The following is a 13,602-nucleotide window of genomic DNA, read 5'->3' as shown; positions in this document are numbered from 1 at the left end:
ATAAGGCTAATTTGTGAGTTGTCATTATTGTTCTCCACCGTACAGACACAAAACCATCATTATCTGAGCATATTGATAACTTACCCGATCAGTTGTTAAATCATAAAGCCAGTACTGTAAGAAACATTTTTCATTTAATTGCTTGGACAAAATTGTTAGTAAATCTTCCTTCTAACATATGTTTTGTTCACAGAAACTGGAAATAACATGGGAAATGAGAAACTTCTTTGAGGTGTTCATCAGAGATGCAGACCGTGACTTTACGCTAAAACTTAAAAGTAAACCGGGTCCGGGAAACAGTGAACAAGACCCTCTCTGGACCTGCACTATTCGAAAAGGTAAATGTTTTTTTGTTTTGTTTTGTTTTTTAAAGTAATAAATGTGCACTCACTGCCACCTATAAAAAAAAAGCATGTACCAGTAATACATTAGTAATGTAATCTGTATTTTATCCTAGGGGACTACAAAAATCAAACCCATCATCATGCAAAAGGTAAGAATGGGCAGTGATACATTATGCAAAAATACAATTTAAAGCAGAAGTAAGCGATCCGGTCGTTTTGGCTAATGCTGCGTTCCAGGCAGGCTTTTGAAACCGTAAATTACAGCTTCAAGTCACAACTTACGACTTTGTAGCGTTCCAGGCAACCCACTCGTGTTTTTCCGACCTGTTTTACCGGTGAAAGTCACTATAACGGCCACTCGTAACTTCCGACCCATGAACTCGTACCAGATCAAACTGGTACCACTTCACAGGTCGGAAAAACACGAGTTACGGGTTGCCTTGAACGCACCATAACAGTCCTCGTCCCTACGTCACCACATTCACGGCGTCCCTTGGCTGCACACACAGCCCTGCATGCCGTTCTCTCTCCTCATTGGATAAAAACTGTAGGATACGAGAAATGTTTTCTCCTCGGCTTACAGCAGAGCAGAGTGACTGAGAGACCCGTGTTTCGGTCCAAACACTCTATGTAAGTGATTGCTGTCGGAAGATATAACTATTTAAGACTTACAGTATATTAACACAAATATATCACTTACTTCTGCTTTAAGTATGGAGAAGCAATGACCTCACATAGCAAACCTGAACACAACTGCTAGCTTTTCACTCAAACAACAACGTTCCAACTTACTTATTTTCGTATTGTCAATATGTGACCAAAACAGCTTCTTGTATTCGCATTTGTGTTGTTTTTGTTGTTCTATGTTGATAGCTTCAGGAGATTTCATTGAGCGCCATTTCAGCACTCTAATTAGGGATGCAAGAGACACACCAGCCATCCTGGACCAGCTCAGGGAAAGGGGAGTGATCTCTCCTGAGTGCTACGAGTCTACACAAGCTTCGCAGACCCCACAAAGCCAGATGAGGGAAATTCTCACTTTGGTGAGGTCCAGTGAAACTACCAAAGAGATTTTCTATGAGATCATTAATGGTATGGAGAGTCAGAGGTGTGTAATCACAGACCTTCTTAAGGGGCAAACATGACAAACCACAGGTAAATAGACTGCTTGGACTATTTTTTGTTTAAGTGCAGTCAGCACAGAAGGACCGTTCAGTTGACTAGGGAGTCAACACTCCTTCCATGAAAAGTGTGACTTAAGGGAAATTAAGTTATTAAAAATGTGTGCATTTGTACATAATACATTTTACTATTTTCTATTTTTATAATTATATCTTACAGGTACTAATCACTAAGCCTCATAAAGAAATGTGTTTCTCCATGACAAATTATTTTATTTCTTTTTTTTTTTTTAAGTATATTTTTTTGGCTTTTTGCTTTTTATTTGATAGTGATGACAGTAGAGATAGACAGGAAATGGGGAGGCAGAGAGAGGGGGAATGACACGCAGGAAAGGTCTGCCCGACGCGGGATTCGAACCGGGGACGCCTGCGGCGAGGACTGTAGCCTCTACATGGGACGGCCGCTCTACCCACTGCGCCACGCACCGCCCAAATTATTTTATTTCATTTATCTTTTACTTTTTAATATTACATTTGTTTTATTCATTTTTTTCATGTAAATGTTATGTTTTAGATTTAACAACATGAGTGAAGCAAACCTGTTGACACTGTAAGAGCACACTGTTGATTTTTTAAAGACAGATCCTGATGTTTAAATGTTCTTGTAATGCTTTTAACATTGTATGTATAGACGTCACATTTATACAATAATGTCTACTGAGGAGACTGAAGGTGTGTTGATTATATACTTTAAATTATTTGCCCCGAAGATGACATGGATTTACATGAGCACAATGAGTTTTAATGTAATTGGCGTGAAGTGAATTATTTGAACCATTTTCACTTCCTGCTTTTCCTCCATCCTTTATATAATGTTTTATTTTCTAGAGGAATACTGTGATTAGCTAGACTAACTTCATCATAAACAAAAACAGTAAAAATGTTTTCTTGAATGCATCATGGAGTTCTTTTTTTGTTTGTTTATAATTGGTAGAGTTTATTTTGCATGTCACAGAAGAATGTAAAATATACAGCACAGTTCCTTCACTGGTATTGATCACCGTGAGCAGCAGGTCCACTGAAGAATAAATAAACAAGAACAGGTATTTCTTAACATCTGTGTCACCTGCTGTTTTTGGAAATCGGGCAGGTCAAACTTGAGAATGTCTGAGTTGTTATTGGTTCATCCGAGACATCAGCTCCTCCAGCTGTGGACGCGCCTTGAACCTCATTTTGTGATCAGTCTCAGTGTGCTGAAGGGAAAAGAGGGAAGGGAGGAGTTAAAACACATGACATCATGATTATCACTATCATATAAGGCTGCAGATTATTATCAATTCTAACAACGCTTTGGTTTAGAAAACTCTTCCTTTTACAGTCTACAAAGATATTTTTTACATTTCACTGAAATTTAGATGTTTCATTTTCCACATCTTGAGCTGGTGTGGTGGGGAAAAAATCATTACAGGTCTAGAAAAACATCAGAAAAAATGAAAAGTCGCTGCCTTCATTGTAACTCACCTCCTTCACAGAGAGCTGAACTCCCTCTGGCTGATTTTTTAAAAGGACGTCCATGAAGACGGGGCACAGCAGCGTGTTCAGACTTCTCAACTGAACAAACGGAGAAGTAACAATAATTGTTCAAACGTCAGATCTTCAACACAAGAGCAGCAGATCATGAAAAAATCTAAAACTCAGTTTATACCTGGATGATTCGCTCGTGTGTCTTCAGCACCACGTCGATGTACATCTTGGTGCCTTGTTCCTGCATTAGCATGACCTCTGTGGTTTTGGTTGGCAAAGCGTAGCTGCACACAAACAACAGTGAATACATTTGATTTCAATTACACATCATCAAGTGTACTGCAAACAAATGTGCAAACATTTTACCATGATGTGTGTTCATGTAGTTTATCTGTAAACTGATCATTCTTTGAGGAAATGCTACTATCAACATTAATCTCCTGGTAAAAACATCATGCAAAAACATTGGAAGAAAAAAGAAGTATTTCAACGCAGTTTTAAATAACATTGAAGGGGAGAGATTTCTAAAAGAGTTCTTTAAATTCCTCATATGTGAATGAGAAAGAAAGACAACAGTTCTTTATTCTGAACTACCATCTTTTCTCAGGACAGATGAGTGTTATTAAAAAAAATAATGTTGCTCCAAATCCATCCATGTCAAACAGATATTTTGAGTCTGGGACCAGTGTGTTGTGTTTTGTTTTTTTTCCACATGTCCTCACCACAGTGCCACTTTGATGTCGAGGTGGTTGCAGAGTTTGTGGATGTGCTGGATGTAGTGCTCCACCAGCGTCATGTCGTAACCCGACACCTGCACGTTCAGGGTCCCGTACTCTGTGTCCGTCGCTGCAACGATCGGTTTCATCTGATACCTGCCCTTCTTTTTCTTTTGCTGGAAAGAAAGAACATGAAACAAAACATCAACATAGAACATTATTATTATCATCTATGGTTAATTAGCCGAAGTGAATAACATTTATAAAGCATACATTATTTCTCAGAGTCTTACCACTTTTTTTCCTAGTAGGTATTTCCACCTCCCGATCCCGTGTGTTGGCATGTTGTGAAATTGTCTGTCATTTGCAAAAGCTGTGCCTGAAAAAAAAAAAGTTGTCCATGCAAGAGTATAGTATGTTAAATTTAATATGCAAAAGTTTTTCTATAATCTACATACAAAGGATGCATGATTTATTAATACAAGACTTTTAACGCTTACCATATAAAGGATGCTGTATGGACGGTGTGGCCCTTTAAACACAAACCACATTTGTATTAGAACAGTACTAGATAGAGAAGATGCATATTATCAATATATTTCACATCATTTTCAAAGGATTTATCTTTTTAAAAAATGTAAATCTGGAACCCTTGTTCTAACATTTTATGCAACAAATGTGGAAAAAGTCAAAAAAGACTTACCGGCATAATGTAAAAGCCTGATTTAGCACAAATGCCTGCTGTGTGAAAGTCGCCTGCAACTGGACAAAACAGAACAATGTCAACATGTCATGTGTCTACAAATTAAATTGATATCCTGTATTTAAAGCTGTAAAACATTAGTGGCTCTGGTTACAGTTTAGGTCCTCTGCCAGCCAGTGACACAGTGCATCAACATTAGGTATTTCACATACATCCATGGTATTTCAAAGCCAGAACACATACTAATACACTAGCACATGAGTTTCATTAGCATATCAATATCTCTCTCACACAAATCACTGACTTAACAAAGCTAACCATTATTTATTATGTATTTCATGGTTCTGTGTTCAATTTGTTTAGACTTCTGACTGTTGTTTTAGCCTCATTTCAGGACATCAACTGATCATCAATCACTGATTCATCATGATCATAATAATAATCTCCCGGTAGCTGCTGTTTAAAATGAAACTATAACAAAGGGAGACACAGATAAATGATCTTAAAAACGATTTTAACTACTAGTAACTCGAACCGCTGCAGTTTGACCTCTGAGAAAAAACCCAAACATTTGTCGGAGGGAGAATAAAACTCTTACCTTACGAAAGACAGGATTCATCGTTCGGCGTCTCTTAGTCCGTGTTTAACAGAAAAAAAGACACACAGTTTGTGTGTCACGGTGTGTTCATTTACTGATATACATATAAAATGTAAAACACATGCCACCGACTACTGCTGCTGGCGTTAAAACCGGAAGCGTTCACCGGAAACTGGTCCGTGCGTTTATTCCACTCGATGGTAAATCGCACCAGTGCAAAAGTTCCGGGGTCAGGAAACACGGTGATGGTGTGTGTTTGAGGTTTCAAAAAAAATAATTCAGAAGAAACATAAATAAATGTTATAATTGTTGTAATTTTCCATCTTATATTTTCATCTTTATTACCGACCTTGCCACATTTTATTGTCCATAAATATTTCACAAAGGACAACTCGACCACTGTGCACATTTCAACAGGCTTTATTTTCACGTATTATTTGTTTTAGTTTGGCCCCTCACAAAATCACTCATATCAAAATAAAAATCAGCTTTCAACATTCATATATTTCAGGCCTAACAGAGCATGTTTTTTTTTATTATTATTTTGTAGTAAAGTGCAAAATTCCACATCACCTGAAATGGATATTTTAAGAATAACGTATGTAAGAGTGCATAGGAATATTTGACTTTTTTTTTGTTAAGAATGCATTAATTGCTTTTAAAGCACAATGAATTATGAAAAGCAAAGACTTCCTGTAGCCTATGTAAACTGTGATTACAACACTTGCGTTTCTTTTTTCTATCATCATGCCAAGCAAAACAAACAAACTTTTTGAGAGTACATCCTCAATCTTTGGCTCGCAACGCTGAACTGTAGCATGAATGAAACAATCAAAACAATCCATACACACAAAGGACTCATTCAAGTCGATTGTTACTAGCTTGGCGTATCAGATTAATCTTATATCTTTCAGGTCAAAGCTTCGACCTGGTTACAAGGATTCTGATTGAAAAGGCTTTCTCTGGTGATGGAAAACTGCAGGAAACTCAAGGAAAATCGGACAATTTTCGTATCATCGTCTGGTAAATCTTTTAGGATAATCATTTTTAAAATCTGTCTGCCTAGTACCAGTTACATGAAAAAGTCATGTTAAAGTTCATCATAACACAAATTCACTAAAATTTTTATCAGAGCTGCAAAGTCACATGTTGTAAAATGTTTGTTTTTTCCCCCCAAAAGTGGTTGAAAATCTGGCATCACAGATGTGCGGAGGTTTTTTTTTTTGTTGTTGCCAAATTCATTTTCAAGTGTTCAAGTCCTTCCCATCTCATCACACATTCACATTCTTGTGTGCACGTATACAGCAAATATCTTCCAATGAAAAGCACCTTAATTAAAGTTTAGCAGTATGCAACGCGGGATTAGCATGAGATTGACACTGGCAGGATCTCAGTGCGTGTGTTTATTTCTAATATCCAGCTGAGACAGAGTTCTCTGATCATCCACTACGTCCTAGACTAACATTGTGGGAGGGATTGAGGCAAAGACTGGCAGCTGCTCGACTCCTGTTTCTGTGTGTGGGACATTCAGAGAGAAAGATGGGTGCAACACTGAGACAGATGTTAGAAAACCGTAACATCTGTCGCTCTCACCCACAGTTAAGGATCAAATTCAAAGTGCTTCAAAAGGTGTAAAAATATTATGTAAACAAACAAACCAGGTCCTCGGTTAAACCCCCCTCTCTTCCTCGTCCTCCTCTTCCCTGTCGTCGTCGTCGTCGTCCTCTTCGCTCTCCTCCTCCTCCTCCTCCTCCCCCGGGCTGTAGAGGTCGTCGGCCAGTCGGTCGTGACCGTCCTCGTCCTCTTCCTCCTCCTCCTCGTCTTCCTCCTCCTCCCCCTCGCTCCTCATTTCCTCCTCGCTGCTGTCGTCGAAGTCGTCGTCGTCATCTTCGTCCACAACCTCCTCCTCAGTCTCTTCCTGCTCCTCCTCTTCCTCCTCCAGATCTGAGAGATGACCTGATGGGTGGACAACATTTTTTTTTTTTAATTATCTATCACTTTATCATGTAATCTGACGCCTTGAAACTGAAATAATGCCATTTTTATGTTAAGATTAGATGAAATTACAACAAACTGACAGAATAATCATCAAATTGCTCAGAGGTTTAGCAAAATTGACATTAATGTAAGAAAATAAGACTTTTTCAGTAGCTTTAGGTTTAAATCATTAAAGCTCAGAGGGAACACAGCTTATTTTGCTGATATCACTTTGAACCAACAGATATTTAGGTGGAGAAGTTTCCGTACACATGGAATTAATGGCAGCGACGATGTGACATGGGAGTTCGTCATCAAGGAATTTTCTCATCTCGTCCTCCATCATTGTTACAAGAACCTCCGTCTCCATGTCCACATACTCGGGGTAGAACATGTTTTTTCTGAGCTGCCGGCGACACCTACAACACACACACAAACATTGGATAAAGGCTGTTGTATTGATTGGATACCAGGTTTTTTCCATTCATTTACATCATAATAAATAAACAGAGCCAAGCATCAGTCAATTCATCGATCAATAGAAAAATAATCTGCAGCTATTTTGATGAGTGATTACTTGTTTTATTCAAGATTTGATTGGTTTCTTGTGTCATGTACTGTTGGAACTATTTTATGAACTAAATGGATAAATAGTCAGTGAAGGAAATAATCAACAACTGAACCAGTATTGAAAACACTGGCTGAACATAAAAGCAGTACTTACTGTTTTCCTGTTGTCTTGTAGGCCTGAAACAGAGACAGTAAGAGATGATATATCGTGTCATAGTCGTATTTTCATGAGAATTTATTAATAATATCAACTTTAAATTATATTGTACTATCACATAAACATAGCAGGGATCTAAAGTGGAAGTCGTTCCGCCTGTGTCTCACCTCTATGAAGCGGAAGGGGTCGTTTTCCTGCATGAGGCTCTCGATGCCGCAGCGAGCCTCGTGGAGCCGGGCCTGGTCCTGGCAGATCCTGGAGATGTTCTTCTGGATCGCCGGCCCGTTGGTGTCACAGTGAGTGCGAGTGCATTCGCGCAACCTGCCGACGAAGCTGAGGACTTTGCCCTTCATCTCCTCGCCCAGTCGGGTCAGGCACTGCTCGGAGTCCTCCATGAACCTCTGGATGAGGAAGGGAAAGAAAGAAAGAAAGATTGTAAAGTGTTAATGCAGTGTATTTACGGTATGTTTTCCAATGCTGGTTACAATCTTTATTATTTAATTTAATACGATTTCATTTTGATAAAAGAATAGCAGTCAGCCTTGCAGCCATCCGTACTTCTCTTGTCTATTCCACACTTTGTACAGCAGAGGGCGCAGTAACTTTTCTTACTCAGAACAGTCCTGTGGGAATAACACTCCCTAAATATGACAGCAGCAGTGGGACGTGACCTCAGTAACACAGTCACAGACAGAAAATTTTCCTCCTGCACTAAACTCATGCGTGTGACAGGAGTTCAGTTTTCCTATAAAACATTGAGACCCTCATAAAGTTCTCATTTTCAGATGTCTCCAATTACAGCACTTGAAATAACAGCAAATACACATTTACTCTTAGTGCTGCTGTCCATGGTGCTGAAACCATTTATGGGATACCTACAGTACAAGCCATTTACTGTCAGAGGGCTACACAAAATAATAAGTAAACACAAAAAAATGACACAATAGAAGCATTTTATAGAAACATTTAAACAAACACACAGCCTGTCTGATTTAAAGTTAAGTATATTTTAAGGAGTTTGGTTTCTAACTGGAAAATAAACCACAATTTAATGTCCAAATGGTCAAATATTAAGGTGAGATGTTTTTCTTGGGATGTTTGCAGTGTCACAGCAGCAAAGTGAAAGAAAAACTGCAACATGCCAGTAATGAATAATTAGAAAGAATCAGTAATAGACAGTAACATAATTTGTACAATTTGACATTATTCACAGAATGTATAAAATGGCAGCATATGCAACGGACGGTGACTGTTATTTATTGACCTGCAAAGTATTGAACTGTTGTCAGATCAGTTAGCTATGAAGAGTGTGTGTTTAGTCTCACCTTGTTCTGTCTCTCCTTCTCCTTCTGCTCCTGGAGCTTTTTCTCCGTCAGGCTGTACTTCCTGTCGACCCTGTACAGCTGCTTATCCAGCGAGCCCTGCTCAACGTCAGGAGACAGATGAATGAGACATTTCAGTAGGAATAGAGATTTGAAATATCCCCCCCAAAAAACAGTGATTGATTTCTGTACCAGAGACAAATATTTATTTCTATTTATTTACCTTTAAATATTTGATTAAGACAATGTCATCTCTGAAAGACACGTGCAAAATCACTGGTAATGGCTGTATTGTTATTTATCTATACTTTGGGGACAGTTAATGTCATTGGATTTGCTATAAAGTGGCAGTGACACACTGATAGCACTCCTCTTTATTTCTCCATTTAACTTCAATATTTGTGTAACATTCAATATCCATGGAAACAAAGTGGAAGCCTCTCAACGTCACACGCTGTGCAGAAGAACGGAGGCACAGGAAGTGGATTTAACTCTCCTGTAGAGAGCCCACGAGGTCATGTGACCCCTCCATTCACTCACACTCAGCCGTACACACTATAGCAACAGGACAATGTTCATTCATTGGGATTCCAGACTCATCACAGGACTTTGTTTGAGCCAAACAATGGAAACGTAGCTCGAATGAATGGAGCAGGGCACAAAACCCAAAGCTCTGAGCTCTGACGTGTGAGTTTGAAAGTATCGTCATCATAAATTTGGAATATTTTGCGTTATATGAAACTTTATAATTGAACATGTGACTTCATGAGACGTGGATTAGAGAAAGGCAGGGCCTCTGCTTTTGGACCCACAAAAGCAGAATCCCTGCCTTTCTCTAATGAGACAATCTAATGAGACAATCAACGCTTCACCGCTGCTGCTACTAGATCTTTATAGATGTGGGAATATCCAGACTGATTTCACATAATAATAATAATAATAATAATACAAATAAAAATATTATAAGTAGTGTAGACACCATGCTGGTGAGTGTACCTTGAGATCCTTCATTGTGTTTTTCAGAGTCTTCATTGTGTGTCCCGAATGCTCTCCTTCAATGGTGCAGGCGTTGCACACACACACCTTGTCGTCCATGCAGTAGTATCTGGATTTACAAACCAAACACAAACATGATCATTTACTTATTAATAAAGTGGAAATTAGGGCTGGGCGGTATGACCATATTTCCATATCACATTTTTTTTTTTCAAAATCTTATCAGTTTCACGGTATTTGATGTTTTTGGGGGGGGGTTTTCATGCAAGAGTGGGCTAACCCACAATTTTGTCTAATGAGAGAGTAGATCAGCTTTAAACAGCCCGTCATAAGGACGCCTCAGTGTTTCCCATTAATTAACAAGACTATCAAGACCACTGTTTGGGCTCCTCATCGGTATTGCGGTATATGAAAAATTCATATCGTAACAAAAATAAAGACCGGTTTTCGGTACGAACCGGTATACCGCAGGAAATATGAAATATATCAGACACTTGACTCTCTTTTCTAAATACTCCCACAGTGGTACATGGCTGACGCTGCTTCCTACCTGTATATCTCATCATGCTCGGGGCACTTCCTCTTCCAGAAGTCGTTTATCGGTTCCGTCAGCGGATGCTCGCAGAACGCCGGCAGCTCCAGATGTGGCTTCACGTGCTCCTGGCACATGGACACCTCGCACTTCAGGCACGTCTTGACTGCGTATGTTGGCGCAGCAGCAGCAGCAGCAGAAGAAGCGGCAGCGGCTTCCTGCGTATCCCCTCCTTCCTGAGAAACAGCGGCGCCAGAGGACCCGTCTCTGGCGCCTGATGCGTCGGCGGCGACCAGGGGGCAGTAGTCGCACGGAACGGCAAACGAGCTCCTGGCTCTCTGCGGCGTAAGCGAACACGACAGCACGTCTCTGGACTTTAACGCGTTGGCGGCGGCGGCGGAAGCTCTGCGCCTGTGACGGTAGTCGTCGGCGATGTTAGCTAGTTTGAAGTTTTTCTGAAAGTTGGTGCCGCAGCGGTGGCTGTCGCGGCACTCGGGGCAGCGGATGCGACCGCGGTCCGACTGCCGCTTCAGGTGGTCGAGGCAGTTCTTGCAGAAGTTGTGGCCGCAGGGGAGCAGGTGGGGGTCGCGGTACAAGTCCAGACACACGGGGCAGGTGAGCTCCTCCTGCAGGACGCTGGACTCTGACTTGGCCGAGGCCATGTCAGGATTCAGGCTGCGAGGCCAGAGAGACGACGAGCCGGAGACACAGGGACGTGATGGGAGACGGGGGGGAAAGAAATGTGGATGGATGGATCGAAGTGGAAACAGCGGGATGAGGAAGTGAGAACTGTCAAGAGAGATGGATTAAAGAGGGTGGAAAACGGAGGAGAGTGATGACCGGAGAGATGGAGCCTAATGGGGCGGAGAGGAAGAGGCTGCAGGTTTCCCTCTGTAGGTGTCAGGTTGTTGATACTTTAAGGAGAAAGAAAAAAGAAATAGAAGAGTGAGACAATTCACACATCAACTAACTGACAACACCTCTGGTAACAGATTCATTGTAAATTGATAAAGTATAAATTCAATATATTTACTATAAGAAATTACTAAAAAAAAAGAGCTTAAACGTACAATTTTTTATATTGCAAGTGCATTTCCAGTTTTGGGATCACATTTTGATCCCAAAACACAAAGATATTCAATGAAGCTGGAAACAAATTCGTTGTTGAAGGACTGATGATCACAATAGATAGCAAAATAGCTTTTAGGAAAGCTTTGGGAAATAATAAATGACATTATTCTGTATCTCTGGTCATGATTTAGATCAAACAATCAAGTCAGAAAATTCATCGAGCTATTTCACTATTGTGTGTTCATATGCGATTCTTCATTACTAGGCTTTATGCCGAGCCCCACTACTTTACTTCCTGTCTTACATTATTGGACAAACTGATTAATCCAGGTGTGTCTGACCATTGTGACTACTCAGACACACCTGGATTAATCAGTTTGTCCAATAATGTAAGACAGGAAGTAAAGGAGCCTGTTTAAGTTCAGGAAGTAGTGGGGCTCGGCATAAAGCCTATCGTAAACCTTTGCACTTCATTTTAAATGCATATATGTAAAAAATAAATAAATAAATACATCAGATAGAAATGAAAGTGAAACATGCTGCTGCAGGACCAGGGCCTCTTCTTGTGCCAACAACCTCTCAAACGACGACCATGGTTAATTTGTACTGCTCGTTTCAAAACAAAACAGGGCTTTGACCGTAAAGATAACCTGTCAACCTTGTTTACATTAGACTGAGAGAGAGAGAGAAAAAAAAAAGTGCTGTCCTGTCCCCCTGGTCCGCAGTGATTTCCATTCCTCCACCTGTCAGCTGTAGATATGACAAAAGGCCTGTGAAGCTGCTCTGTTCACCTCATTTTTTAAAAGATAAACCCCCTCCGTTTATCGAGTAACGTTATGTTTTTAAAACTAAACTGTACGTAACTGTACGTCAACGGCTCCTCCAACCGTCAGTTAACTTTCCTCCGTGTGTTAGCTTCTTTTTAATCTCCCGGTGCAGTGAAGACGAGCTAAAGCGAAACACGACACACACACACAGAGAGAGAGAAAGAGAGGAACACACACAGAGACAGGCTGTTCACGATGCTTACCTTGATAATGTAATATAAATACGTGTAAATCGTTGTCGTTGTATAAAAAAAATGAAAACACTCGGTCTCCTTTTAAGGTATCACAGCTGGTCCTAATCAAAAACAAGACGAGGCCGACGACGGTGTCAGATCTCGACGCCGCGGTGCACCTGTCGCTCTGGGGCTAACGTTAACATGATAATAATGTTGTAACGTCCGGGTCTCGGCAGCTTCAGGAGTCCCAGGACGTATTCCAGCCACCGGACACTTGGCTTGTCATCTGGACTTTTCGGTATTTGACCCTACAGGACGGGCGGATACAAACACAGATACACCTGAGCGACGGACGCGGACCTTGGACGGTCGGTTGGTTAGCTGCCTCTCTACCCGGAGCTGCCTGGCAGTTTGATGCGGAGAAAACGATGCCTTCATGGATCCTCGGAAATCCCAGCGTTGCGCTCGCTGCGTTCAATCGGTTGACCACCGTGGACACTGCGACATGAACGTTGCCACAGTTTCTATCGTTGATGTAAGGTTTATATATATATATATATATTTTATGGATATTAATAATGTAAAATGCTTTTATCATCAATATTATAAGATCGACCAACCTAAAAAGCCAAAACGTCAAAAGTTTAGAACACACCACTGTACACAAGTATGCAAAAACTGCAGGTTGGTGCATTGAGAATTGGCTGAGTGCGATCTTAACTTTCTAGTAATTTCAATTTTTGATATCAAATATGTAATTTTCATTTTATTTTAATTTTTTTTTAGCTTTATTCTCTCTCTTATGTGTTTTGTGTCTGTTGTTGTGTTCGTCTGGCCCATGGACCCTCAGTCTGAAATAAAGCACTGTATAATACCTACGTTGTGCCTCAGCTCAAGGTCTCTTAATAATAATAATTCCTTTATAAATAGCTACTTTAAAAACAAGTTGTGGAATAAAATAAGATGAT

General features: G+C 40.3%; 2 protein-coding genes across 2 annotated transcripts; both read right to left on the bottom strand.

Annotated features, from left to right (window-relative positions):
* Positions 1–2,447: 2,447 nt before the first annotated feature.
* mrpl48 (mitochondrial ribosomal protein L48) lies at positions 2,448–5,174 on the bottom strand. The gene is made up of 8 exons (XM_083992299.1): positions 5,007–5,174; positions 4,409–4,467; positions 4,206–4,237; positions 3,999–4,084; positions 3,712–3,881; positions 3,171–3,273; positions 2,987–3,076; positions 2,448–2,718 (listed from the first exon to the last, which is right to left on the bottom strand). The coding sequence occupies exons 1-8, from the start codon at positions 5,025–5,027 to the stop codon at positions 2,641–2,643; spliced, it is 639 nt and encodes a 212-aa protein (XP_083848425.1). The 5' UTR covers positions 5,028–5,174; the 3' UTR covers positions 2,448–2,640.
* Positions 5,175–5,410: 236 nt separating this feature from the next.
* LOC311001436 (E3 ubiquitin/ISG15 ligase TRIM25) lies at positions 5,411–13,024 on the bottom strand. The gene is made up of 8 exons (XM_083992523.1): positions 12,662–13,024; positions 10,579–11,474; positions 10,029–10,137; positions 9,036–9,131; positions 7,878–8,111; positions 7,708–7,730; positions 7,254–7,402; positions 5,411–6,962 (listed from the first exon to the last, which is right to left on the bottom strand). The coding sequence occupies exons 2-8, from the start codon at positions 11,220–11,222 to the stop codon at positions 6,676–6,678; spliced, it is 1,542 nt and encodes a 513-aa protein (XP_083848649.1). The 5' UTR covers positions 11,223–11,474; positions 12,662–13,024; the 3' UTR covers positions 5,411–6,675.
* Between the last annotated feature and the right edge of the window lie 578 nt (positions 13,025–13,602).

Source organism: Trachurus trachurus (genome assembly GCF_905171665.1).
Source record: "Trachurus trachurus genome assembly, chromosome: 18".
Classification (NCBI taxonomy): Eukaryota; Metazoa; Chordata; class Actinopteri; order Carangiformes; family Carangidae; genus Trachurus; species Trachurus trachurus.
Note: the sequence above shows the minus strand (reverse complement) of the source record. Positions and strands in the feature narration are given on the sequence as shown.

Excerpts from the sequence above, each read along its gene's own strand:
- LOC311001436 (XM_083992523.1), bottom strand. The coding sequence starts at position 11,222 with ATGGCCTCGGCCAAGTCAGAGTCCAGCGTCCTGCAGGAGGAGCTCACC. Across the intron at positions 8,112-9,035 it reads AGAAGGAGAGACAGAACAAG|AGGTTCATGGAGGACTCCGA; the intron begins GTGAGACTAAAC and ends TTCCTCATCCAG. Across the intron at positions 7,731-7,877 it reads ACCCCTTCCGCTTCATAGAG|GCCTACAAGACAACAGGAAA; the intron begins GTGAGACACAGG and ends TCTCTGTTTCAG.
- mrpl48 (XM_083992299.1), bottom strand. The coding sequence starts at position 5,027 with ATGAATCCTGTCTTTCGTAAG. Across the intron at positions 3,882-3,998 it reads ACCTACTAGGAAAAAAAGTG|CAAAAGAAAAAGAAGGGCAG; the intron begins GTAAGACTCTGA and ends CTTTCTTTCCAG. Across the intron at positions 2,719-2,986 it reads TTCAGCTCTCTGTGAAGGAG|CACACTGAGACTGATCACAA; the intron begins GTGAGTTACAAT and ends TTTTCCCTTCAG.